This window comes from Molossus molossus, unplaced genomic scaffold (assembly GCF_014108415.1).
Source record: "Molossus molossus isolate mMolMol1 unplaced genomic scaffold, mMolMol1.p scaffold_m16_p_5, whole genome shotgun sequence".
Classification (NCBI taxonomy): Eukaryota; Metazoa; Chordata; class Mammalia; order Chiroptera; family Molossidae; genus Molossus; species Molossus molossus.
The window spans coordinates 63,000,972-63,026,989 of record NW_023425388.1 but is presented as its reverse complement, the minus strand read 5'-3'; the positions used below and the strand labels follow the sequence as shown (position 1 = coordinate 63,026,989).

General features: G+C 50.6%; 1 protein-coding gene and 1 long non-coding RNA gene across 3 annotated transcripts in view; one reads left to right on the top strand and one right to left on the bottom strand.

The window, feature by feature from the left end:
* MYLK (myosin light chain kinase) overlaps positions 1–26,018 on the bottom strand; it is a 178,591-nt gene that overhangs the window by 41,136 nt on the left and 111,437 nt on the right. For both annotated transcript variants that reach the window (XM_036242952.1, XM_036242953.1), the window contains exons 17-21: positions 23,902–23,988; positions 10,246–10,296; positions 9,377–9,504; positions 6,885–7,038; positions 661–963 (exon numbers count right to left, since the gene is read on the bottom strand). In XM_036242952.1, coding sequence (XP_036098845.1) covers positions 661–963; positions 6,885–7,038; positions 9,377–9,504; positions 10,246–10,296; positions 23,902–23,988 — 723 coding nt within the window. The remainder of the gene's footprint in view (positions 1–660; positions 964–6,884; positions 7,039–9,376; positions 9,505–10,245; positions 10,297–23,901; positions 23,989–26,018) is intronic.
* On the top strand, positions 23,111–24,623 carry LOC118617213. The gene is made up of 3 exons (XR_004956809.1): positions 23,111–23,318; positions 23,920–24,002; positions 24,458–24,623. It is a non-coding gene; the product is annotated as an uncharacterized LOC118617213 (long non-coding RNA).

Here is a 26,018-nt window from a genome sequence, read left to right as displayed (position 1 = left end):
TGTTGTTGTTGTTTTTAATCCTCACCCGAGGACACTTTTGCATTTATCTTCAAATAGAGCAGGAGGGAGAGAGGGAGGAAGAAAGAGAAACATCGATGTGAGAGAGACACATCAACTGGCTGCCACCCACACAACCCCAATCGGGGCTGGGGACAAACTGCAACCGAGGTACGTGCCCTTAGCGGGAACCAAACCTGGGACTGCGGGCTGCTGCTCTAACTGTTGAGCCAAACCAGCCACGGCTATTTATTTACTTATTAAATTTTTTTTTATCCTCACCTGAAAACATTATTCCATTTTTTGTTCGAATGGAGTGGAAGAGAGAGAGAGAGAAACATCAACATGAAAGGAACACATCTAGTGGCTGCCTCCTGCACGACCCAACCAGGGCTGGACACAAACCGCAACTGAGGTATGTGCCCTTAGCGGGAACTGAACCTGGGTCTCTCTGGACCACTGGGTCAAACCGGCCAGGGCTACACATGCTTCTTTTAAAGTATGGATTAGTATCACAACCTTGAAAATCAAGATCCCAAAAGACTGCCTGTGACCATAGGTGTCTTCCCAGGTCCACTGCACCCCCTCAGTCCAGATTTCTACCTGCACAAGGTAGTTCATGCACATTTACTTCAAGCCAGTGATGAAGAGAAGGCAGCTTACCCTCAGGTTTCTCTCCCACCACCGTGAGTTCAGACTCCTGGCTTGGCTCACTGGTCCCATACACGTTGATTGCACGCACACGGAATTTATAGTCTCGGTCAGGCAGCAGGTCCTGGACGTGAAATGAGGTGCTGCGGCACGTGGCGAGCTCCTTCCACGTCTTGTTCACAGAGTCCCAGATCTCGACACTGTAGGACTGTACAGCACTGCCCCCGTCGTACGAGGAGCCGTACCAGGACAGGGTCAACGAGGAGCTCCGGATGTCAGAGGCGCAGGGTGTGCCGGCGGGGGGGTCTGGCTTGTCTGGGGAGAGAGGAGCACGATATCACCCAGCTCTTCAGAATGTCAGAGGAAGTTTTAGAATTACGTCTGTTGTGGGGGAGGAGCCTAGAGAACTCAAGCTGACATCCCTGGTCCTGGCTCTGGTTCCCTCCTCCACATTCCCACCCACACCCAAACGGGTCTGCAAGAAAGCCCTATAAATACCTATTTGCTCGAAGAACATTTTTTTAAAAAAATATTTTTTCTTTATTGATATTTAGAGAGAGGAAGGGAGAGGGAGAGAGAAATAGAAACATTGATGAGCGAGAACATGGACGGCTGCCTCCTGCATGCCCCCCACTGGGGATCAGGCCCACAACCTGGGCATGTGCCTGATCGGGAATCGAACCCGCAACCTCTTGGTGCATGGGTTGACACTCAACCAGTGAGCCACACCAGCTGGGCGAAAACTCCCTTTTTTTTTTTTTTTTACTAGTTTTCCAGTCTACAAGTTACGATTTCCTGTACTTTGTCCCAGCCATAAACACATTTCTCAGAGTAAACAGATCTAGGAAGCTGACCAGCAGGCGTGGACTGCTTCCTATCAAAAATATGTTTTGAAAGAGAGTTCAGTGTGTGTGTGTGTTCTTCAGGCCCCAGGACAGTGACCTGTGACATGACGAGGGGTCAGACTCCTTTCTTTGAGACTGGAGAAACGCTTGCTCACTGAGAGGCAGTATAACATGGTGAACTCTGAAGCAGACAGATCCGGGTTTGCACACAGCTCTGACCCCATCCACTATTTGTTACTGTGCCTCAGTTTCCTCATCTGTAAAATGTGGATAATAAGAGCCCTTGGACCACAAGGTGATTATAAAAAGTTCTTAGAAAAGTGGCTGGTTGAGTAACCATTACTGTCATCATTACTGTGTTTATTCCTGACTTAACGTATGTTAAAAGTTACTCCCACACTACCTCTTCCATCCTCACAGGACTGGCATACAATGAGGTAAAGAATTTCAAAGGCAGGCCACAGTAGCCTATCACAACCACCCTGACTAAGGGCCGGCGGAGGAGCCGAGGACAGCGGGCCTTGGCCGCTCTGGCTGGCTGCCTTCCCGTTCACACCAGTCATGCCAAGGACAGCGAGCTGCCAGCTTCAGGCCAAGCACGGCAGCCGCTGCGCTAACCAGGTGCTTGAGCTTTGCTCATTTTGTCAGTTGCTCATCTGAACAAAGTTTTCCTCTCCTTTCAGACTCGGTTTCTGCAGGCCGCTGGTTCGGTTACAGTATTTAGTCAGCCTTCATCCCTCCCGGGCAGTTCCAGGTGCAGGGCTCCCCAACCAGCCATGAAAACCATGCCTTTGTGCTGTGCGAATGTATAAGCTATGTGAACGCCAGTGAATTCCTTAACTCCTAAGACTACTATGTCTTTTTCATTTGAAAACATGGTGCTAAAATGTATATTCCTTCTAGAGGTTTTGCAAACATCAAGTAGGCAAACCCAGGTAAAGTACTGGACTTCTACTCTCCCGCTCCTCAGCAAGGCAGGAAACCCAGAGCGCTCCTGCAGGCGTCCCTGTGCACATGGGGAAAACATTCCGCCTGTGTGTGTGCGTACACATACACATACACATATACATATACATACACACACACATATATAAACACATACACACACACATATACATACACACACACATACACATACACACATACACATATACATACACACACATACACACACATACACATACACATATACATACACATACACATACACACACATACACATACACATATACACACACATACACATATACACACACATACACATATACACACACGTATACATATACATACACGTATACATATACATACACATACACATACACACACACACACACACACACACATATACACATACACATACACATGCACATCATTCTCTCCCCCGCCCCTGAGCCCTGCTGCTTCTACATTCCCGCTGAGGACGCTCTGCCCAGAATCCATCCATCCCCTGCGCCGCACGCCTGGGCCTCGTCCGCTGGTGATTCTGGGCCTGTGACAGAGCTGCTTTCTGCGGCCACTCTGGACGCCTCCTGTGATGGAACCACTTTCACTGGTTGCTAAGTGTGTTCTCTTAGAAAAACTGTTTGTTCTGAAAGATATATTGGTCTTTTGAGAAATATTTCTGGTGTTGGCTAAGATGTTTATTACTCTATACTCTTAGAGGCAAGTGGATCAAGTCCTCTCAAGACCCAGCTAAAGAAGTAAAAAAGCCTAAAGAAGGATGAAAGACACACTCATTGCTTCCCCCAGAGACACTGCCTGGAACGTCAGATCAAACACATTCAGTCACGTGGGTTCACATAATGAGTGCAGTGCACTCCACAGACTGACTTGCTCCCCTTCTGCGCTGGCCAAGCAGAGGAAACTGAGAAATGTGTCCTGTGAAAGAGGTGCTATGTGTACCCCGCCCTGTTCAGAGTCTCTGGGCTGAAAGTGAAAGAACTGACATTATGACATATGTTACCCCCTGTGATACAAGATGCAACATTTGGAGAGAGGGGCTTTAATTCCAAGGGAAACTTCCGTGCTTTCAAGGGATTTGAATTAAGGGGTTCAGAAAAGACCCAAGTCTGCAGTGGTCTGAGACTGGAAGCCCCCCACCTTCAGGGCCATGGGCTGTGTCTGATGCTTTCTAGTTTTTACAGCCTCCAGAGCCCGGCAGAGGCAGACTAGCCAGGGGTGAAAACCCTCAGAGCAGAGCCTGTGAGCCAGCCCTCCATGCTAAAGATACAGCCGTATTTCGTCTGGGAAGGAGACCCGGGCACGGCCTGGTAAGGGAGGCAGGCTCAGTGTCTGGGGCCCGGCGTGCCAGGTTCCTGGGAATTCTCCCATGGCTCCCTGGAGACCTGACGGACAGAAGGGGGAACGCTGAGCCCAAGGGACAGGTCTCTGATGGCACCCAGCTCCAGGATTCTCTGTTCAGCAAATGTTCGCACTCCTGAACAATCTCAAGGCTGATGTGTCTCACTTGAAGAGGACCTGTGGCCCTCCTATCAATGGCACCTGCATCTTTCACAGAATGGCAGGGGCTGCAATTAAAAATCACACAAGTTCCAGGCTCAGACAATATTTGGTGATTACTGGGTATTTGGGGTTCTCTCTACTTGGTTTTTCTCCTTTTGTTTTGTTAATCTTCAGCTGAAGATATTTTTCTATTGATTTTTAGATAGAGTGGAAGGGGGGGAGGGAGAGAAAGAGAAACATTGATGTGAGAGAGACACATCCATTGGCTGCCTCCCACATGACCCAAACCGGGCCCAGGATTGAACCTGAAACCCAGGTACGTGGCCTTGACGGGGAATCAAACCCTCAACCCTTCTGCGCACTGGCCGACGCTCTAACCACTGAACCAAACTGGCCAGGGATATTTTTCTCCTTTAAAGATATGCAAAGTGACTTCTCTTGCTGGACAAGTTACAGAAAGGAATTCACCTGGGTCAGGCTGCTCTCTCTTGCCGAGCGGCAACCCCCACCCCTCTGAGGTTGTGACTAGAGGCGCAGGCACAGGCAGAGGCCCTCTGAGCTTTGCAAATCCCTTCACTGCCTTTTAACATACACTAATCATAAGCCTTTAAAACAGCTGAACATTACTCATTTAAACTAACGGAGGGAAAGGCCAATGTTTATTACTGTTTATGAAGCAGGAGTCATAGACTCTCTGAGAAGAGAGTGGTGCTTTAAAGAATGTACAAGAAGACACGTCTACTGCTGACGAGCAGAAGCTGTACTAAGCCAGCCTTACTTAGCGGGCCCGTAAATGGATATTTCCAAAGGGCTTGAAAACTGCCCAGAGTAAGCCAAACAATTCCTCTTCCATCTCATTTACATTTTACATCGAGTATCTCAGCCCTGATCAGATAAGACACAGATGTCCTTAGAGACGCACAGGTAAATCTGAGCTTAATCCAATTTTACTCTGCACTAACCCTAAATCCACGGGCTCTGAATGAATGTGGCTTTGCTGTGTGCATCAATGCAAGTCCTCATTTTATTGAGCAATTCTATTCTTAGCTCTGCGAGGGGGGCAGACAGAGAGCCCGTTCCCCTCCATTCCATTCCCTCCCAGGACGGCATTGAACATGCTGCTCCTGCCAGCTGGCCGGCAGCCACGCCGCGGGCCTGTCAGTGCTGGCTGAGGAGAAGAAGAAACTAAACCATAAAAGGCCAGAACTGCAGCTCGGGCAGGGGTGATGGGGGAGGGGAGTGCATGGCACCGAGAGGAGCTGGCCAAGTGCAGGGGGCACTGGTCACAGAGAAGCAGTTCAAGAACGTGGACCCCAAAGTTCCTCAAGCAGGGCACATGAGAGAGAACACCAAGAAAAACTGGGAACCAATGCTTGCTGACAGGTGAGGGCGTGGGGCCAAGTCAATTCTGCAGATACAGGTCTTAATGTAAAGGCAGACTGGGTTCCTACAACACACCCCCAACCCCCGCCCCAAATGTTCCTCACTCCACAGGAAACTACTGAAGTAAGCGTCCGGAGTCACCAAAGACAACAAGAGGGAGAAAGGGCCCTTTCTGTCTTTTGCAGAAGAGAAACCTATTCCTGACCCCGGTACACCGGCTTCCCAGATTTAAAACTCCTGACCTAAGGAAACAAAAGAAAGATCAGACCTGTAAACACCAGGTCAAAGGCTTCACATCACAATGTATGAAGGCCCATAATGTGCAAGGACGTGGCCTACTGTCCATCAGTCTGCTCTGTCTGCTGTCCCTTTTCTGTCCAGAGCACCTGCCACATGGTGGGATGAGGACCTGAGCCTGACGACGGTGGGAGACCAAGCTCGCTGGGTATTTCAGGAAAGAGTTGACAATGGCATGAACACCGTAGTAACTGGGATGAAGAGGAAAAGGTGAACCTGAGAGTCAGCCTGGAGACAGACTGAACTCAATATTGGGACATAGGGGATAAGAAAAAGGAGTGGATTTAGTGACTTCAGAAGGGTGATCCCAGCAGACTCCTGGGGTGTGGGGAGGCTGCAGGGAGCTGAAGAGTACCTGGTGGTGAGGAAGCAAAATCAGAGGAAGCAAAATCAGGCCGCCATGAAGAGAGAGCGGGAAGAGGCGGCAGGGTGGCGAGAGCCAGACAGCGTTGCAGGAGTCACGCAGCCTGTGTGGTTGGCTGAGACGGGAGAGCCCTGGCAACATTTGTGGGAGAAGTAGAAGCGGAGTTTCAGAGAAGAGAGAAGGCGGAGGGTGGAACCCCAAGAAGCTGGGATTCAGAGAGCAGGAAAAGCAAGCCTCAGGGAGAGAAAGCTGGGCCACACCCAGAGCCTGGAGCGTGAAGTCAGGTGTGGGGCCCATGCAGGTCATGCCTGATGCCTGTCATGCTCAGAGAAGCTGGAGGCCAAGGCCTGCAGGGTGACAAGCTATCTCAGAATGGGAGAAGGCACTGACCAGCGCCGATGCCTTGGCCAAGCCTGGATCTTGTGAGAGTCCAGACTGAGTCGGTGGGTCGATGTGATCTTCTTACAATACCCCTAAACTCAGGTGTGGGGCAGTGGAGTCGGAAGGCAGCACTGACTCGAGGTGAAGATTTCAAGGGGACTGAGCTGCGGGGAGGCGGTAGAGCAGGCGGGGAGAGCTGGGAGGGGCAGAGCTCAGGGTCTCCAAAGGGTAGAAAGAAAGAGAAGCCAGGAGGGGAGTCACAGGAAGAGGAAAACGCTGTGAGGTGTGTGCATGGGGTCTGGAGGTCCCAGTGAGCATGAAGCAGACCAGCAGTGGGAGACCGAGGAGAGAGAAATGAAGTGGGAGTATGGAAGGCTGTAGGCAGAGATGATGGGTACAGAGGAGCAGGTGCCCTGGGAGATGAGACCCTGCAGTCCACCATCCTGCCTGGGCCTCTCTGCCTTCCTGTACCCCCACTTCCAGGGCTCCCATTCCCGACTCACCGACCACAGTGAGGTTGACCTGCGCCTGCCTGCTGCCCAGCTTGTTCTCCACCAGCAGCGTGTAGCAGCCGCAGTGCTCCTGGCGCGCCGCCAGGATGGTGAGCTTGCTGCCATTCTCGCTGTTCTCCACCTTGATGTGCTCGCTCTCCTGGATCTGCGGGCAGAGGGTGCAGGCGCTGGGGACGTGGGCCGGCAGCGGAACGGGGAACCGACCCCCACTCCCAAAGGGATGTGGGGTTTCCCCCAAGACCCCTCCTCTGCTGCCTCTGTGCCAAGCCACCCAGAGGGGTGCAGGTCTGGGGCAGGCCTGGGGGTGCTGAGCAGGGCTGGCAGAAGGAACTCTGCAGTGCTGCTCTGGACAGGAGTCCGGGAGTGTCCTAGGCTCCCTCCACCGCTCTGGGATGAGATGGTGGGAGAGCGCGCTGAGCAAAGTCACTCATAAAGCCCAGCCATATGGGTTCTGACCTCTTCTATGCTGTTGAAAGCACAGCCGCTAGCCACACGTGGCTATTTAAATTTAAATTAATTAAGTGGAAACAACCCAAACATCCATCAAATAATGCATGAATAAACAAATGTGGTATATCCAGACAATGTAATATTATTTGGCCATAAAAATGAATGAAGTAGTGCCCGGCCAATGGGGCTCACTGGTTGAGTGTTGACCCATGCACCAAGAGGTCGCCAGTTAGATTCCTGGTTAGGACACATGCCCAGGTTGTGGGCCTGATCCCCAGTGGGGGGCATGCAGGAGGCAGCCAATCAATGTTTGTCTTTCTCTCACTCTCCCTCACCCTTCCTTTCTCTCTAAAAAAAATCACTAAAGAAAAAAAAAAAAGAATGAAATACTGATTCATGCTACAATATGAATGAGCTTCAAAAACATTATGCTAAGTGAAAAAAAACAGACACAAAAGAAAACATATTATAGGATTCCATTTACATGAAATGCCCAGAATAGGCAGGCATGGGGGTGCTAAGCAGGGCTGGGGGAAGGAACTCTGCAAGCCACTCACAAGTAAGTGAATGGCTGCCAGAGTCCAGGGGAAGAGAGGGAATGACTGCAATGAGTCTGGGCTTGCTTTTTAGGCTGATGATAATGTTCTGGAATTAGATTATTGTTATGGTCACACAACCTTGTGAGTATACTAAAAAACACTTCAAAGTGTGAGTTTAAAAGAGTGAATTTTATGGGGTGTTAATTCTATTTCAACAAAGCGATTATAATAACTTTTAATTAGTTAAAATTTAAAATTCAGTTCCTCAGTTACGCCAGTCACAGTTCAAGTGCTTAATAGCTACATGTGGTTAGTGGCTACATATTGGATAACAGATCCAGACATTTCCATCACTACAGAAAGAGACAGAGCTGAGACCCGGCCACAGGTCTCGGAAAAGGGATGAGTTCCACCTTACTTCAGACAACACTGGCCCGGACCGTGCCCAGAGCTAACATGCTTTAGGATGCTGGAGGCCAGCTTCTCTTCTTCATTTCTTGAGACCAACCCTCCTTTCCTTCCTGGTACCAGCCTCCCATTTCTAGGCCTCAAAACAACTTGAATGGTTTGGAAATTGGGCAACAGAGGGCTTAGAAGAAACCTTCACACTTCTGTAGTTTCCAATCCGGTGCCAGCCCACTGTTCCAGCCTCTGTGGATCGTGCGTATGGACACACGCTGCCAATGTGGGATCTGCAAGTTCCTTCGAGAGCTGGCTGTTCCAGCCCTGACCGGCTCGGCCCAGTGGTTAGAGCGTCAGCCCGAGGACCAGAGTCACAGGTTGGATTCTGGGCATGTACTTCATTCGGACCCTGGTCTGGGTCATGTGGAAGGCAACCAATCGATGTGTCTCTCTCACATCAATGTTCCTCTCCCTCTCTCTTTCTATTTTTCCTCTCTCTCTCCCTCTCACTCTGTCTGAAAATAAATGGGAAAATATCCTCCAGTGAGGATTTAAAAAATAAAAAAATAAAGAGCTGGTTGTTTGGAGTTTCAAACATTTTCCCATAGGACCATGATTATGAATGGTACTTGATTTCTGGGCCAGCAAGCCAAAATTCTATTTAACAACAACTTATCTATCCAAATACTCAGATTCACTTGTATCCCTTCAGCATGTGGTAAGTTTAACCAGACTGGGTTCATGGGGCTGGCACAGAATCACAGAAAGCTTACAGGGTCTGAGAAGCCATTTAGGTTAGTGGTTCCATTTCCCTGACTCTGAGGAGAATTCCAGCCTGAGATATCAGAATCAGGTGGGAACCGAGGGTGGTTTCTATTTCTTCCTTCATACTTTATTATACAAATTGTAAAGCAGGAGGAGTTAGTAGATTTGGAGGAGAAGGTTACTTTAAGAACTCAGATGAGATGGGTGGGTGATGAAGGTGAGGGTTCCCCATTTCTAAGGCCCCTACAACAAAGAGTGATGCTGTGCTCATCCCTTTCAGCCTAGAGGCTGTGTGGCTGGTTCTCAGGCTGCTCCCCTTTTACTGACCTGTTTTCGGAACTTCATCCAGGTGCAGGTGATGGGCTGGGTGCCTGTCACTTTACCAAACAGCTCCACAGACTCTCCCGCACGCACCTTTTGGTCCTCGGGAAACTGAATGATCTGAGGGGGCATGGCTGGGGAGGACAGGGAGAAAGTGAGGAGGAGGGGCCTCCTTGACGCTGCTGTCCACCCTGGTCTGCTGCTCTTCTCTGTCTGGAAGCTTCAGGGTAACACTGAGGGCAGTGATCACTGCTTCAGGACGTCTGGGCTGATGGATCTGCTGGGCTTGTTGGTCTCTTTATTCTGATTCCCTCAGAGTGGCCCGCACTATTTACATGGCATAACTCTCCACATTTATTGGTAGCTCTACAATTTGTATCTTACCCTAATTTTTTGAATCTATATCTTAACTCCTTTATTAATTAAACAGCACCTTGCCTTTTAACCTCCAGGTCACCCTGGCTGAGAGGCTCAATATGACTCATGCCCCCCAATGTCTTTTGAAGGAAACAGACAAGGTTCCTTATGACAAGTACACACAGAGCCGAGCACTGAACAGCACAAAGTGGATCACCTCCTTCGGGCAGAGTGCAGGGTTAAGCAGACTGCAGAAGGGATGGGAGAGTCACTACCACTGTGTGCCGCTGTCCTTACGGGGGGTGGGGGCCAGGAGAAGAGACAAGTAGGAGAGAAAGAGGCTGGGGACCAAGCTGTGCAGAGGCTCAGGGAGAACTTCCGCCTGAATATTGCAGAGCTTGGACTAGGGAGGGGTTGGCCTCCTGGGACCACATACCAGGGGTCAGTCTAGCAGGGGAAAGAAAACCCCTTCGTGGCAGATGGCTCCCTTGCCCCCACACATCACTATGGCCAATTACCTGCTTTTTGAGGTGTCTTGGGGGCTGGTTTCTTTTTCACAGTTGCATCACCTGAAACAAAGAAGTTCATAGGTTGCTTTCTGTCTGTTCTGTTTTTTCACGAAGGTCCTGAATCCTAGGAGGATGCAGGCTTGCCCACTGGCCCTCGGTCCAGACACAGCCCTCACTCCCGTGTCTTTCTGGGGATTTGGCAATCTCGCACCGACGACCTAACAACGGAATGGGTATCAGCTCTCAGGAGGCCTCTGGAGGGGCCCCCGAAGCCTCCACTGAGAGAAAAACTCAAAAACGCTTCAGCCTCCATTACCCATGTCAGTGATGATGACCCAACTCACTATTCTCTCACCCTAACTTTCAGGAAACTCAGAAAGGAAACTGTCAGATAAACCAACTAAAATTAGCCTTTGGTGTGAAACCAAGGGTCCCAGGCTGCCTTTGAGTCACAGACTGCACTAGTGGCTTTCATTTGTCTAATCTTTGTTGAATGGATCAATGAATGAATGAACTAACCAATGGTCTCCTCCATTTCTACCTCCAAACAACTTATATATAAAAAACATGACCCAGCACTGGCCTGTTGCTCAGTGGTTAGAGCATTGGCTGGTGGACTAAAGAGGCTCGGGTTTGATTCCAGTCAAGGGCACGTACCCCAGTTGCAGTTTGGTCCCAGCTTTGGTTGGGATCGTCTGGGAGGCAACAAATCGATGTGTCTCTCTCCATCAATGTTTCTCTCTCTCTCTCTCCATCACATTCTGTCTGAAGATAAATGGAAAATATCTTTGAGTGAGGATTTAAAAAAAAAAAAATGACCCAAACAGACCAGTTTTGCAGCACAAACCTATTCATTTGGCTAAATCACAATGGAAAATATGCAAAAATATCCTCAGCAATCTTCATGACCTGTTTTCATATTCTTTCATACTCAAAAGCTATCTAACCTATTACCCAAGTGAAATGAAATCTACATGCAAACAAATACCTGAATGTGAATGTTTGCAGTGGCTTTATTTATAATTGCCCCAAACTAAAAGTTATCCATATATCCTCAACTGGAGAATGGATGACTGTGGAACCTCCAAACAATGAAATACTACTCATCAATAAAAAGAAACAAACTACAGATACATAACACGGATGAATCTCATTGGTAATTCATCTCTTCTGCTAAGAGAAGCCAGAATCAAAGGCTACATTCTGTATAATTCTATTTCCATGACATTTTAGAAAAGGCAAAGCTACAGGAACAGAGACTAGGTTAGTGTTTGCCAGAGGTTGGTGGGGGAAGAGTTGGCAACTAAGAGGCACAGGGACATAATTTTTAAAAAATTCTCACCTGATGATGTGTGTATGTATAAGAGTTGGTGTGTGGGACGATGCTCTGGCCAACTGAGCCACCAGGCCAGGGTGAGGGAAGGGACATGTTTTGAGGCAATGAAACCATATTTTATTGTGGTGGTAGTCAAGGTACACAGCACTGCACTAGAATGGTGAATTTTACTGTATGCAAATTATACCCTAGCACAAAAACTGGGGAAAAGTCACATAGCCAATGAGATCTCTAACCACTCTATATCAAATATCAACCCTCCACCCCAGCACTCCTTATCATGCTTACCCCACTTTATTTTCCTCCAGGGCACTTACCACCATATAACAAACTAACTATCTAGCTAGCTATCTAGCTATTGTTTGCCCTTTGCCTCCCCCGAAAGTATAAGCTGTATACCCAATGTGCCCACCACACAGTAGGCACTTGATAACTACTTATTGAATGAACAAGTGGGGTTATGTTAACAGTTACTCATCCACAAAGCTTTGCCTCTGCGGGTTCCAGAGAGGCAGCGCTGTGTCCTGGCTCAGACACCAAGCTGCTCTGTGGCCACAGACACGTCAGCTGACGTTGGACTGTGAGCTGTGTATCAGTAAAATGGGAAGAGCGCCGCTGCCCTGAGAGCCCCAAGAGGATCCTATACACAGCTGACCCCTGACGGCTGACCCCTGACGGCAGCACGCTGAGGGCAGAGAGCTGAGGACCACCGGTTACATGGCTGAGCCCAGGGTGAGGCCTGCTTCCCTCAAGTTCACCCTGGTTTGACACCATTATTGATGTACCCATCCAACTCATAAAAACTTACTGAGGGCCTGCCATGTGCCAGGCACATGCCAATCAGTACAGACTACTAGCCTGGGTGCTGAGGGAAAAGACAACCGAATGTAGAACTCAGGGCTTGTCCTCACGTGGTCTTTTTCTTTTGCCATATAGGGCAACTGGGAACATTCGACTAAGTCCAATTAATGACAGATAGTATTGTATCAATGTTGATTTTGCGTTTTGGTCTCCCAATTGCACTTTTATAAGAGACTGTGTTTTTAGAAAATACACACTGAAGAATTTAAGTGTAGAGGATAACATATGCAACTTACTTTCCAACTGCTCATAAAGTGTGTGTGTGCGCGCGTGTGCACTTGTGTGGAGAGGTAGCAGGAAAGAGATGGAAAAAGAGAGGGAGAGACAAGATATGATAAAGCAAACATGATAAAATGATATTTGAAGAATCTGAGTGAAGGGTATTCAAGATTTATTTCTACTATTTTTGCAACTTCCCTATAAGTCTGAAATTATTTCAAAATTGAAAGTTACATAGAAAGTTTAAAAAAATAGATGTACCTAGCTGACATGACATGGTTGTCCACTGTGGGGTAGGAGATGGTTAGGAAGGGGTAGGTGGGACACAGGATGGACCTGAGGACTAGAGAGGATCTGAACCAGCGAAGGCAGAAGAACCGCCCACAGGTCAGGGACGGGGCGGCTCAGGGCTGAGGATCAGGGTGAGCGTCGGTGGAGGTCGGCCAGAGCACGGGGCTGGATTAGAGAGCGGTGTGTGGAGACAGTATGTATGGTAGTTTAAATGACAGAAAGTTAAAAATTCAGTTCCTCAGTCACAGTAGTCACTTTTCAAGTGCTCAGTAGCACATGTGGTTAGTGGCTATGACACCGTGCGGACATAGAACACTGCCGTCATCACAGAAAGTTCCACGGGGCAGTACTGAGTTAGGTCTCTGTCCTCAGTGGTCAGGGAGTCCTCACACAAACAGCCGTCTGACTGGGCCAGAGGACATCTGAGGTCTCTATAATTCCTGGGGGACAAGGACACCCAATTAGGAGGCTATTGCCATACTTTTGGAAGGAACTGGTCATCCAGGCCCAGCTTTGGTAATGGCAGCAGAAAAGAAAATATGAATAAGACACAGAGGAAAAGTAAAAAAAAAAAAATAGGGCTAAACAAGAGGGAGGTATAAAGAAGCCTTAGAGAATTCTTGCTTGGATAAACAGGGAGTTATATTGCTGTATTATGGAATTTGAGGGTAAAAGATGAGTTTGGCTTGGTCCAAGTGGAAGTAGTGGATGAAAGAATTTAATCTGTATGTAGGCAAAAGCCCAGGCTCAGAACTCAGAGATCAGAGAGAGGTAGATGGAGACTGGAAGCGAAAGATTTCAGGATCAAAAATGCAATTCATAATGGAAACAGGATGGTCAGCTCTTTGGGGGAGAGAATGCAGTGAAGGATGAGGAGGGCCAGGGTCTGATCCCAGGTGGTGTCCACAGTGCGGAGCTGGGATGGAGGAGAGGGGCTCTGGGAGGACTCCGAGAGGCAGGCGGAGGAGGATCACTGTACAAGGGTGGGAGACAGCGGGCACGGGAAGTGGGCTTTAGGTATGACCAGCACTGAGTGATGGATGGTGCTGGAGAGGGCAGGTGAGTGGGGCAGGGGTGTCAGAAGTCACTCCAGAGGAGATTCTCAAGGAAACAGGGAGTCAACTAATCCACCAGAGTTCCGGAGGGGAAAGGGACAGAGAGAAACAGGAAGACAGAGGAGGAATGTCAAGCTAAGGTTTCTCCCAAGGTGCCAGAGAAGAGAATGGAGGCTAGGAAAGGGAGAGCTCAAAGATGCTAGATAGGAAGAACACGGGAAAGCCAAACCCCTTGCGAGTGGATGCTGGGAGGAACAGGAAGTGCCCACGACTGGCTGAGCCAGGAAGCCCCTGCCCTCTTCATCCAGGGCTGTTGGGAAGGGAAAGGGCCCAGCTAAAAGGGAGAGGCCCTCAAGGGAAAAAGAAAGGCTTCGGCCATGGCCAGGATCTCCTGTGTAGAGAGGGGAAAACCATCTGATCAGAGGAACTTTGTGGAGGGCTGCTGTGGACTTAGCTGTGTTCCCCCAAATTCATATGTTGAAGACCTAATACCTCAGAATCTGACTACAAGATAGGGCCTTCAAAGAGGTAATTAAATGCCCAGCTGGTGTGGCTCACAGGTTGAGTGTCGACCCATGCACCAAGAAGAGGTCACTGGTTCAATTCCGGGTCAGGGCACGTGCCCAAGTTATGGGCCCGATCCCCAGAAGGGGGCCTGCAAGAGGTGGCCAATCAATGTTCTCTCTCATCAATATTTCTCTCTCTCTCTCTCCCTCCCTTTCCTCTCTTTCTCAAATCAATAAAGAAAGAAAAAAGAAAAGAAGAAGAAGAGGTAATGGAGTTAAAAGAGACTGTCAGGGTAGGTCCTAACCCAATTTGACTGGTGTCATAAGAAGCGGAAGTCTGGACACAGGCAAGGCCGTGCAAGGCAGAGTGAGAAGGCAGCCACCTGAAGCCAAGGAGAGACACCTCAGGAGACCAAACCTGCCGACACTTTGATCTTAGACTTCTAGCCTCCAGAACCACCCGGTCCGTGGTACTCCGTCAGGACGACAGGACGAAGGAAGGCAGCTGTGGATGGGCCCTGGGGCCAGGAGGAGGCTGGCAGCCCCGGGAGCCAGCGGTGGGCCAGGAGCTGGTGAGGAGGGGCAGCAGCACAGCATCAATCAGCTGGCGCGAGGTCCCGCCCCATACTCACTGTCCGCAGCAGTCCTGGGTAAAGCTATGAGCCAGAAGTAGAGGCTGAACTAATACTCGCCTTTCCTTGTTACAGTCAAATGGAATTGAAGGCAAAAATTTTATGTTTGTTTGCTCTTTAAATTGGGAGCTTCTGCTGTTTGAATTGGTTAGCATTTGGAACTGGTGGGTTCCTATCAGTAAAAGCCATTTTAAATGTTAACAATGCCCTGTATCCTATTCTATACATATTTCATATGACCATCTGCTGCAATCCATTCATTGTACCTGGGCTTAGAAGAACATAACTCAGACTGGAAAGCAGTCCCCTGGTTCCGCTTGGCTTCTCACAGAGCTGGATTTGACACAGTTTCCACCCCATGGTCATGTCATCCTTTTTCTCATTTGATTCTTCCCCAACCAAACACAAGCAGGGCACCTCACACTGTTTCCATCTCATGAAAAAGGAGATGGGTTTGCATAATAGTCAGATGACTTGCTGGGTTCATAAAAGCAGATGTGGCTGAGTAGAAATACGTCTAAAACCAAAATCAGGATCCTCTCCCCACTCGGCTGCTGTGCCCCTTTCTCCCAAGGCCCCCTCCCCGCCCATATCCAGCCACCAGTATATGCCAAGTCCATCAACTAAAACGCTCTTCGGTCTGCCACCTTCCACACCCCACTGTCACCACTCTGGTCCTAACTATACCACCCCTTAGGCCCCGCCCTGACACACCCATCACTCTGTGGCCAAAGCTCTTTCTCAAGTGCAGATTTGATGTCACTCCACTGCTTAAACCTCTCCACTGCCCACTGCCACCCGGGATCAAGTCCAATTCATCTTACCAGGGCCTTGGAGATAGGTCCCTGGCTTTCATCTCCAGCCCGCGTTCTTTCTTTCTTTCTTTTTTATAAAATATATTTTTATTGATTTTTAGACAGAGAGGAGAGAGAAGGAGAAAGAGACAGAAACATCGATGTGAGAGAGAGCCATCAATAGGTTGCCTCCTGCACGCCCCCTATTGGGGATCGAGCCTGCAACCCAGGCATGTGCCCTGACTGGGAATCGAACTGGTGACTTCTCAGTCCGTGGGTCAACCACTAAGCCACCCTGGCGAGGCCAGCCTGTGCTCTTACTGTTCCCTCTTAGGGACACCCTCACCCATGCCGCTGATGCTATCAGTGGTTCTCAAAATCTAGTGTGCCTTATGGTCACCTGGGAAACTGTTGAAAGCACAGATTCCCGGCCTTCCTGGGATACTGCTGTCGCTGGTCCCCACACCGCTTCTGGGGGCACTGCTCCCTACACTGAATGCCTTTCAGTTTCTGCAATACCAGTCCTTTGCCATCAGCTCTTTGCTGACAGTTGCACATTCTTCAGGCAGGTCTCAGCTCATGGGTCACTACCACCAGGCTCGGTGCCATGCCGCTCTGAGGTGGTTCTACCTCAGCACCCACCACAAGGCATCACAACTGCAGAAACCTGCCTCGGCATGCATACACGACAGCAAGCTCCCTGGGGACAGGAATAAGACCCATCTTGCTTACCTTCTGTATCTCCAGTGCCTAGCACAGTACCTGGCACATGCTTGAAAAATAGCTGTTAAAGACACGAGTGGACCTGAGCATCTCTGCTAACCTGGAAATTCTAAGAACACTCCTGGGCTCTGATGCTGAGACATAAATCCTGGGGCTTGAACCCTTGTGCAACTTTCCATGAAAGGGAGAAGCCTCCTGGCTTATCAACTACATGAAATCTGCCTGGTGCTAAGCTTTCTACTCTAGAAAGAGACAGAGGCTGGAAGAAGCGAAGCAGCCCAATAAAAACATCATGGATCAAAGCTTTGAATTTGGATGTCTCCAGAGAAACCTGGGGCAGGGCTGGGGAGGTCAGCCTCCCAATGTCTGCACAAGCCATCCTTTGTTTCTGACTCCGCCTGCCCAAGTCTGAACCTAGTCCTGGCTTCATGAACCTCTGTCCTGGCAGGGAGGAGGTCAGCATGCCACAGAAGTTTCCAGACTGCTCAGTCTGGAGGCATCTGAGTGCATCTCTCCAGTGACTCAAGGGCTGAAAGACCAGAGCAAGCATTTGGGAGATATACACAGAGCTTGAAGGTGGGTCTCACAGAGTCAACAGGTTCCGAGATAACAAAAAGCAAAGGAGAATTAGGGAGGTAGCCTGAACGGCTTTGGGTACAAGGAGGTCCCTGGATCTCTGCCTCTCTGGGGACATTGCCCTTTTTAGGCAGTTAACTAAAAATAGACATTAAAATCTTTACAAGTCCCCAAATCAGCATTAACTTTCTGTCGAGGCTCCTGCATGGAGGGTGGAGGGAGCACCCACACTCCAGGCTGTGTCCGAGCAGGAGGGTGGCAGCAAGGACCTGGGCATGGAAGGCTGAATCCTGCTGCCCTGCACTGGGGTAAGCTCAGGGCTCTGGGCAACCTGACAGCCCCCTCCCCTCCCCTACACACGCCAGGCCCCTTCCAGCTCCTTAAAGATTTGTGCAGAAATATCGATCCTTTTCCCAGAATTAACATCTCTAGGCAAATTTCCTGGACACATCCCCTCATAGCAAAAGCTGCCACATAACAAGATTCCAGAAGAACACTGCTCCTCCGTTACTGCGAGCACCCATCCCAAGCCTCCAGGACACAGAAGGTCAGGATGGTTGTGGAGGAGGCAGCCGGGCATGCCTGAGACAGCAGTGCCAGGGTTGCCTGACTGGCGTCCTCAGACCCTCCCTGGGAGAACCCATCCTGCCATTTAACTGGCTTGTAGGAGACAGTGGAAGAGCTGGAAGGAGCTGAAGCAACAGCCCAGGATGGGCCACAGGGGCACATGCATGGCTGGGCGGGTGATGGTGGGCACCATCACTCCCTGGGTGGGAGTAACTGGGAGTTGGCACCAGCTTCTCTCCCAGGGTCCCACCTCTGGACCTCTTGTCAAGCGAGTCTTAATGCCAAGTGTCAACCTTTCCAGCCTTTCCTTCTAGTCCTGGGGGCTTTAACATCCTCCATAACCTGGAGAGACTATATAAGAGAAAGATTTGATTCTGAGGAAACCATTTAAGAAAACTGGACACTGCTTTTGATATTCAGACGCTTTCAAATTGACATGACTTTTGGTCTCAGAGAGACACACGTGGGAGGCCAAAGCAAAGCTATCCACAGGCATCATGATCTGGATGGTCCACCATGGTGACTGAAGCCAAAGTGACCAATGCCAGAGGTGCAGCCCAGGCGAAGCCTAGGCAAGGAATACAAAGGGGTGTTCCACCTGCATCTCCCCAAATCTCAGAGCCATGGTGGAGGCAAGGACCCTTAAAGCATGAAAATTCATGAACTGACTTGAAAAATCAAATACTTACTATCTCCCTGCTTCAGATCAGGCACTGAAGACTCAGAGATAGACAGGCCCTGGTGTCTGTCCTCAAGTTGCAGAAGTGCCTGTGGATGCCCATCTACCTCTTTTCTAAAAGACCACCAGCTCTGCAGACTGACAGGAAAAATCCTGAGTCCGCTATTGCACCGGCATGGCCTCTGCTGTCTTTTCTGAAACCGTTTCTTAAGCCCCACTGATGTCTCCTGCACATAAAATCCCATTCCGATTCCTTCCAGCTAGACCACCCTAAGCCTGGGCCTCATGCTTGCGGCCTCCTTCCTGTCAGGCTGTTTCTGCTGCTGTGTAACACAACCCACGTTGGCTGTAGCTCTGGGTCTTCACACATCAGATGGTACCATGGGGAGTTCACTGACCTCACCTGAACTATGTTCCTTTAAAAAAAGCATTCCATTGAATGGCTGATTTCAGAGCTGGAAAAGCCTGGGATCAGTCAGAGAAAGGTCCCATTTGACACATAAGGAAGCCAAGGTCCAGAGGGACAAAGGGCTTCCAGCAAGGCCACGTGTTCAATTAGGGACAGAACCAAGACTTTGTCCCCTGCTCTCTCGTGACTATCTGGCTCTGCCCTGTGCCTGGGCGCGCTGCTGCCCCACACCCACTCAGCTCGGGAGGAGTCTTGGATGCTCCTCCCCGCCCTGCACTTCTCTCCTGTTCTTCCTCCAAAGGCGGAGAGAGCCAACTCTGGGCTGCAGGAGTCGATGAAGTTCCAGGAATGCTGCCATTAAATACCCATCAAGGGGGGGAAAACAGCCATGAAAGACATTCGGACAATTGAGAAAAACTGAATGCAGATGTGGATTAGATAGCAGTATTGGTTCAATGTTAAATTTCCTGAGTTTAACAACTGCATGTGGTTATGTTCCTGGGAGATATACAATGAGATATTTAGAGGTCAAGGACCAGTCCATAAATGGTATACACAGCTACATGATGAACAGGGAATCTATGTATGAACATATGCATATATATGTATATGATCTTTAAGATATAGTGTAAATATATATCTATGAATATATGATGAATGGCAAATACATATATGAATATATACACATAGAATGATAAAACAATGAAACAAATGTAAATCATTGGTGAATCTAAGTAAAGCACATACAAAAGTTTCTTGTACTATTCTTGCAACTTTTCTGCAAATTTGAAATTATACCAAATAAAGTTATTTTAAAAATTCTCATTGAGAGGCCTGCAGCAAACACCCTGACAGGTCTCAGGATGCGAGGAAGCGTGCCGGGTGCCCCCCTCCCCCAGCTCCGATGACAGTCAGACCTCCGCTCCCCAAGTGGGCAGGCAGAAGCCCTGCCCGGGCTTGTGTGGACCGCAGTGTGGCTCTGAGACCATGGCAAGGCACAGGGTGTTTGCTGGGGCAGGGACGCAGACAGGACTGGCCTCCAGCTCCACACCTTACCAGCTGTGAGACCCTGGGCAGGAACATTTTGTTTTCTAAGGCTCAGCTTTGCACATCTGTAAAACTGGAGCAGCTCAGTAGGGTGAGACTTGCCCAAAGTGACACAGACTGAGCGCCTAAGAAGATGCCTGTGGCACATGTGCTCAGTAAGCACTTGTTCTGTATGCTGAGCAGATGGTCCTCCAAGTCAGGTGTCCTCACAACATTCATCCGGCATCTGTGCAGTTTCTCCCTCTAACGCTATTATCATTCCTCTTCAACCAACCACATTCTCCTCCTTCATAACCTGGCCCAGAGTCTCCTTTACCCCTAGATCCTCCCACAGGACCCCTCCTCACTCCTGTTCCTGTGGGTGGGTGGCTGGCAAGTTAACTCGTACTTCTGTCGGTTTTCTCTCTCCCTGGTCCTGCGGTTGGGGCAGGCTGGCTCAGCGGCGGTAGGGCTCCCAGGGGCTCTCAGGCCGCAGTGTGGATGAGTGCTGTCCACCTTCACGCCTGGCAGCTCACTTACAGAACTGAATGTGGGAGCTGAGGGGGGGAGGGCATGCAGAGAGGGATCTGGCCACAAACCATCAGTCTGTCCTCAGTCACCGGCAGGAAAGACGGATTTCCTGGTTAGCTCAGGTGCTTCTCAGCCCTCGACAGAAATGAACACACGCCCAGCCAGGCCACACAGGGACATGCGTCTCTGGGCTTTCTCATGGAACAGAGCTATCTGGGGCTGGAGATGGCAAGGCCGAGAGAAGAGAAGGAAGCTGCAGAGCGCACAGACTGTGTGATATAGTTGCATATGTAAATACAAATGCACAGAATAAAGTAGCTGAATATATTTGAGGTGAGTGAAATTGGGGTTAGATGAAAGAAGCCTTTCACACTCTACTGGTATATTTCGATATGGTTTAAAATGTTTAAACAAGCCTGGCCGGTGTGGCTCAGTGGACTGAGCGACCCATGGACTGATAGGTCCTGGTTCGATTCCCGGTCAGGGCACATGCCCTGGCTGTGGGCTCGATCCCCAGCGTGGGGTGTGCAGGAGGCAGCCGACTGATGTTTCTCACATCAAGGTTTCTCTCTCTCTAAAATATTAATAAAAACATATTTACAAAGATAAAGTGTTTAAACAAGAATGCACTTAACTTATGCAATGAATAAGTAATATAAACGATCCCAAGTGTATGTTTCCATAGTGTATGGTTATCACGTTCGCCTCACAAATGATCCCCCAGTGAGTAAAGAACTGCAGTGCAGACCTAAAACACACCCTCCTCAAGTCTTATCTCTGGGCAGCTGCCTTCCCCAGCAGCTCCAGGGAGTGCAGGTTGGGGTGATGGGAGTCTGGGTGGATGGGCCACCGCTGTACCTGGAGACACACGTACGTCTGTAATTCTAATATGCGGGCGCTCCACGCGGGGTGTAGTTCCCCTTCAGCAGACAAGGTGTGCCTGGACTTGATCCAGTGGTGAATGTGTTCCTTCTCTATAGAGGTGAAGCACTTTCTGCCAGCCCTGCCCCTCCCACTGAGTAGCACTTCAGACGGAGCCCCTTTCCTGCTCCCTCTGGAGGGGCAAGAACCCAGGTGTCCAGCCTCCACACCGCAGAGCAGAGCGGAACATCTTGCTCCCGCCCTAAAGGGTGGAGACTGGGGCGGGCGACTGAGATACTCTGAGGACCTGGGCATGAGGGGCCCGGAGGTGTTCGCACTTAACAGAGGCCCCTCTGCTTCTCCAGACCCACAGTGCAGGGCCCGGGCTCTCCTCCAGAGCAGCTGGTTTCCAGCTGACCGACCGCACACTGGGATGGCCCGGGAGCCTGAACAAATGTTAAGGCCTGGGTCCCACTCCCAGAGACTCTAAGTTAATGACTGTGGGGTGCAGCCCAGTCATCGGTGCACTGGAAGCCTCCCAGGTGAATCTGACACGCAGCCAGGGTGGAGAGCCCCTGCCCTAGAAGTGGATGATGACAACTTGATTAGCGTTTTCCATAGCCCGCCCTTCTCATGGCAAGGAGCCCGGGCGGTCTGTTCACCGTCTCCAGCTTGTTTTTCTCTTTCCCAGCTCTCCTTTGACCTCACCTCCCCAGGACCTCACTGGAATGGATGGACCCGAGCTGAGGACAGGAGGCGCTGAGCTCCCAGCTCTGACTCCACACACTCCTGCTGTGCCCCCAGGGCTGGGGAATGACCGGCCAGATCCCCTATGTCACAAGTACTCGGTGCTCTTCTAAAATCCGGCTTCTCCTCCGCTCACATTTCCCATAATGAATAGAGCACGGGTATAAGAAATCCTTTTGCAAGGTAAAATCATTAACCCATTTTTACTAGGTTTTTCTTAGAATTGTCTATGTACTTCCAACAACTTATTTAAAGGCCCACTCTTGATAACCTGAGGCTCCCCGCTGCGGTTAAATACCCATAAGAAATAATAATTCCAACTTGGCAGCCCAATGTACTGAAGGCTGAGCATCGTGACGGCCTGCCGGTATATGTGCAAGGCACTCAAGCTCGTCCTTAGGAAGGGGAATGTGTTGCTTTCAAAAGAAAAGAGTAAAACTAAGTCACAGAACCCTGTGTTGTCATGGAAAGAGAGAAACAGCCTTTGAATCAGTCAAGCTCAGTCACTTCCCTCTCTTAGCATGGGCATTAAGAGCTTATCTTGTTTGGTTTCTAGACTGAGGGAGTGTGTGTTAGGGATGTTCAAGCAATTTCACACTCTTTGGTAAAATGGGAGGATTCAAAGGATAGTTCTAACAAAATTAGGCCAATAATTAATTAGTAGGGAAGCCAGGGCTCCTGCATAATGACTTTTGTGACTCTAGACACTTTTGCCTTCATTGGCCCTTTCCTCCATTAAAGATAATATAAATAAGTATATATTCATCCAAAGTATATTTCCAACTGCATTGGTTAAAGATGAATATATTCATAATATGAATTAAGACATTTTCTTTGACCTGCAGCTTATTTTTTTCTTCTAATTTTATAAGATGTTAGGATAGTTTTGTGGGCCTGAGACAGCCCTGCGGACCCTCCGCTTTATACCTGGAGATAAGGGGGGGGGGGGAAGGGGGCTGAGACCCAGAGAGAGGGAGAGAGCCGTATACGGTCCGAGGATAAGCTCCTTCTCTTGGCCACTTACAGCACCGCTACACTAGATTCTCAGAGGCTGACGTGGGCCTTCTGTGAGCAAGGACAGCAGTCGTCCTGAAGGGGCATGGCTGCGGGAGGCCCAGCTGTGGGCCTCCAGGAACTTGCAGTAGAGGAGGGCGAAGGAGACCCCACCCATCACCATGACCCAGTCAGTGGCAGAAGGGAGCGCGGAGGGCTGCGGGAGCTCACAGGAGGAGAGAGTTACTTCCAGTTGGAGCAAGGACGGACTCGGGGGTGAGGTGGCTTTTCCATGGGAGCCTGTCCTATGAGAGAGGTGTCAGATCAAAAGTAAAGGAAGGAACACAGGGATGTCCACACTGAGGAGCACAGTTTGGCTGAGTGTAAAACAGGAGTAAAGGAGTCGGGGGGCAGCACTTGGAAAGCAGGCTGAGGTCAAGGTCAGAACGTGCGTGTGTCCATGTGCAGCCAGTGTACCGGGGCAGCAAGGGGTGAGAGGTTCAGTTTATGACACTCATAGGCTTGGGGTCTGCTGGGCACTCCAAGCAGGAGTGACAAGGTCAGAGCCACAGTTTCCAAAGATCTACCCACCAGCAGGAAAGACTCGCCTAGGAGAGAGGAGGAGGAGCTGTCAGGAGTCTGGTGAGGAGCAGAGAGGACCTGAGAGGACCTGAGTGAGGCTGAGGTAGACGTGGACGTGTACCACCCCCGCCTGCGGGGAGGCTGGGAGATGGCCCGGCCTGAGAAGAGGCCACTGGCTCGGGCTCAGGAGCTCATGGGCAGGAGGGCAGGCAGGGCAGGCAGGGTCTCCGTGGCCCTCAGCCCCACAGCTGCCCAGGGAAGCTCATCTCGTACTTACTCTCTGTTCCTAGCACAGGGGGAAGAGAGCTCTTGGGCCTCCGGGCTTTCAGCTCAGGGGCCTTGGTATTCTCACCGGCAGGAGCATCTGGAACAAAACAGGTGACAACAAACATTAGTTGGCAGCTGCCCAAGAAAACGAGCAGAGGAGGCATCTCAATAAAACCCTCCCCAACCAAAACGATAGCCCCTCCCCCGCCCCGTCCTCTCTGAGGGCCTGCAGGGCCTGCTCCTGGGACCTTCTTCCACAAGAGCACCAAAGAAGGAGTGCGGCCGCTCTGGGCCTTATAAATCAGGTGGAGAGGGCAGTCCCCTGGCAAGATGGATGGACAGGCTACCCCGCGAGCAAGTTAGCGCTCTCCCCTCCCCAGCAGCCACTGCGCCCTCAGCTCCCCTCGCCCCACCTTTCCCTTCACTGGGCCTTGACTCTCAGTAAACATTCTGGATTTCCAGAAGTCTGCTCTGTGCCGAGAGGTCTCCCGTCCAGAGGAAGGAGGGAGCAGGGTCCTGTCCTCGGGCTCACAGTAGCCTCTGATTTCTTGGACTTCCTTCTACAGGTGGACGCTGAGAGTCCAACTCCAAACCAGACGAAGATCTCTGAGCAGGCGGCCAGCATGCCTCACCCACTCTGGACTGAGCCTCGAGCCCACAGTGGGGCTTCTGCTGTCCTCCCCAAAGAGGACGCATGAAATCCCGTGGCAGCCTTCCGGGCGGAGCTGAAATGTGCGTGGGTGAGAGCACCAACGCTCAGGCCTCTCCTGCGCGGAAACGCCTGTGGTTAAGGCCAGGGAAACCCTCCTTTGTCAGGGCTGAGGGCAACATGGTGCTGGGCTGGGCAGAGGCCCTCCCTGGGCCCTGAGGGGACTGCACTTCAGGAAGCTGAGGGGAAACCACCCAGGGACTCAGATAAACAGCGGCCGGCCCGGGGCTATCACTACGCTGCAGCATTTTCCCACTAGGAACTCTCTTCAGGGCCCGTGCTGGGAAGGGAGCCTCCCCTCAGAGCCCCTTCCTGTCCATCCTTTTCCTGCTCCTGAAGAGAGGAAGCTCAGAGAAAGAAAGGAGGGGTGGGACTTTCCAGCGAGGCTGTAGCCACATTCCTGTGGCTTGGCTGGGGAGGAAGGGCCATTAGTCCTGTCTCCCAGATGGGCAGCCCTGGCTCTCACACATGCGCTCTCCTGAGGGCTGTGGGTGGGCATGAGAGCGCAGGGCTGGGGGCGGCACCCAGAGCCTTGGTGCTCCCATCTGGATACACTGCTCCTTCTAGAGGGAACTGGTCTCTTTCCTGGTCCAGAATCGGGATCTGCCCATAGAAGCCCCTCCACACTGGCCAGGCTTCCTTCCCACACTAATGCCCGTCCCCTCCCTATTGGCTGGGAAACGCAGGGGTGGAGGCCTGAGGTAGGCATTGTCCAGGCTCACAGCAGCAGCGAGGCGCACAGGTCTCCAGGGAGTCAGCCCAGAGCTGTGCACATGAAAACACAGGAATGGCTAAGAACTTTGAGCAAAACATACGACAGGGGGTGGGGCTGGGAGAACACCTGACAACCAGGCCCCTCCCTGCTTCACTACCACCTTCCACAAGAGCAGAAGAGCCCCAGAGGGTGGGTTGGGGGTCCCTGACACTGCGGGTGTCCTGTCTCCCCAGTGGATGGCCCACACACCAGGGTCCATGGAGGAGCAGACAGCATCCTGGGAAGGTGTTAGAGGCTCAAAGGACAGAACGCATGCAACAGAGCTCTGGAGAGCGAGCAATGATCGTTCACTGCTAATCCATCCCTCCTGTCCACCTTTCCTCTCCTCCTTCAAATCTGCTTTAGAACTCTCCACCTTCAGGAAGCCCTCCCTGACCCGCCCCACCGCCTGTTTCCAGCCTCCGTGTCCGTCCTCAGCTCTTGGGTGCTGGCTTTCCACTGGCCAGCGAGTGCACTTCCCTGTCCTGTGCTCCGAGCCTTGTTTTCAGAAGTTCTGTGCACCTTGTTTTCCTATCTGGCCATGAGGAAAGGGGCTCGTTTTCCCTTTCAAACCAGGCCCAACCCTGACTTGGACCCTTCTTTCCTCTGCAGCTCCCTGCCCTCAACCCACGGGAGCAGTGCCTGCCCCACGAGCCACTAGCTC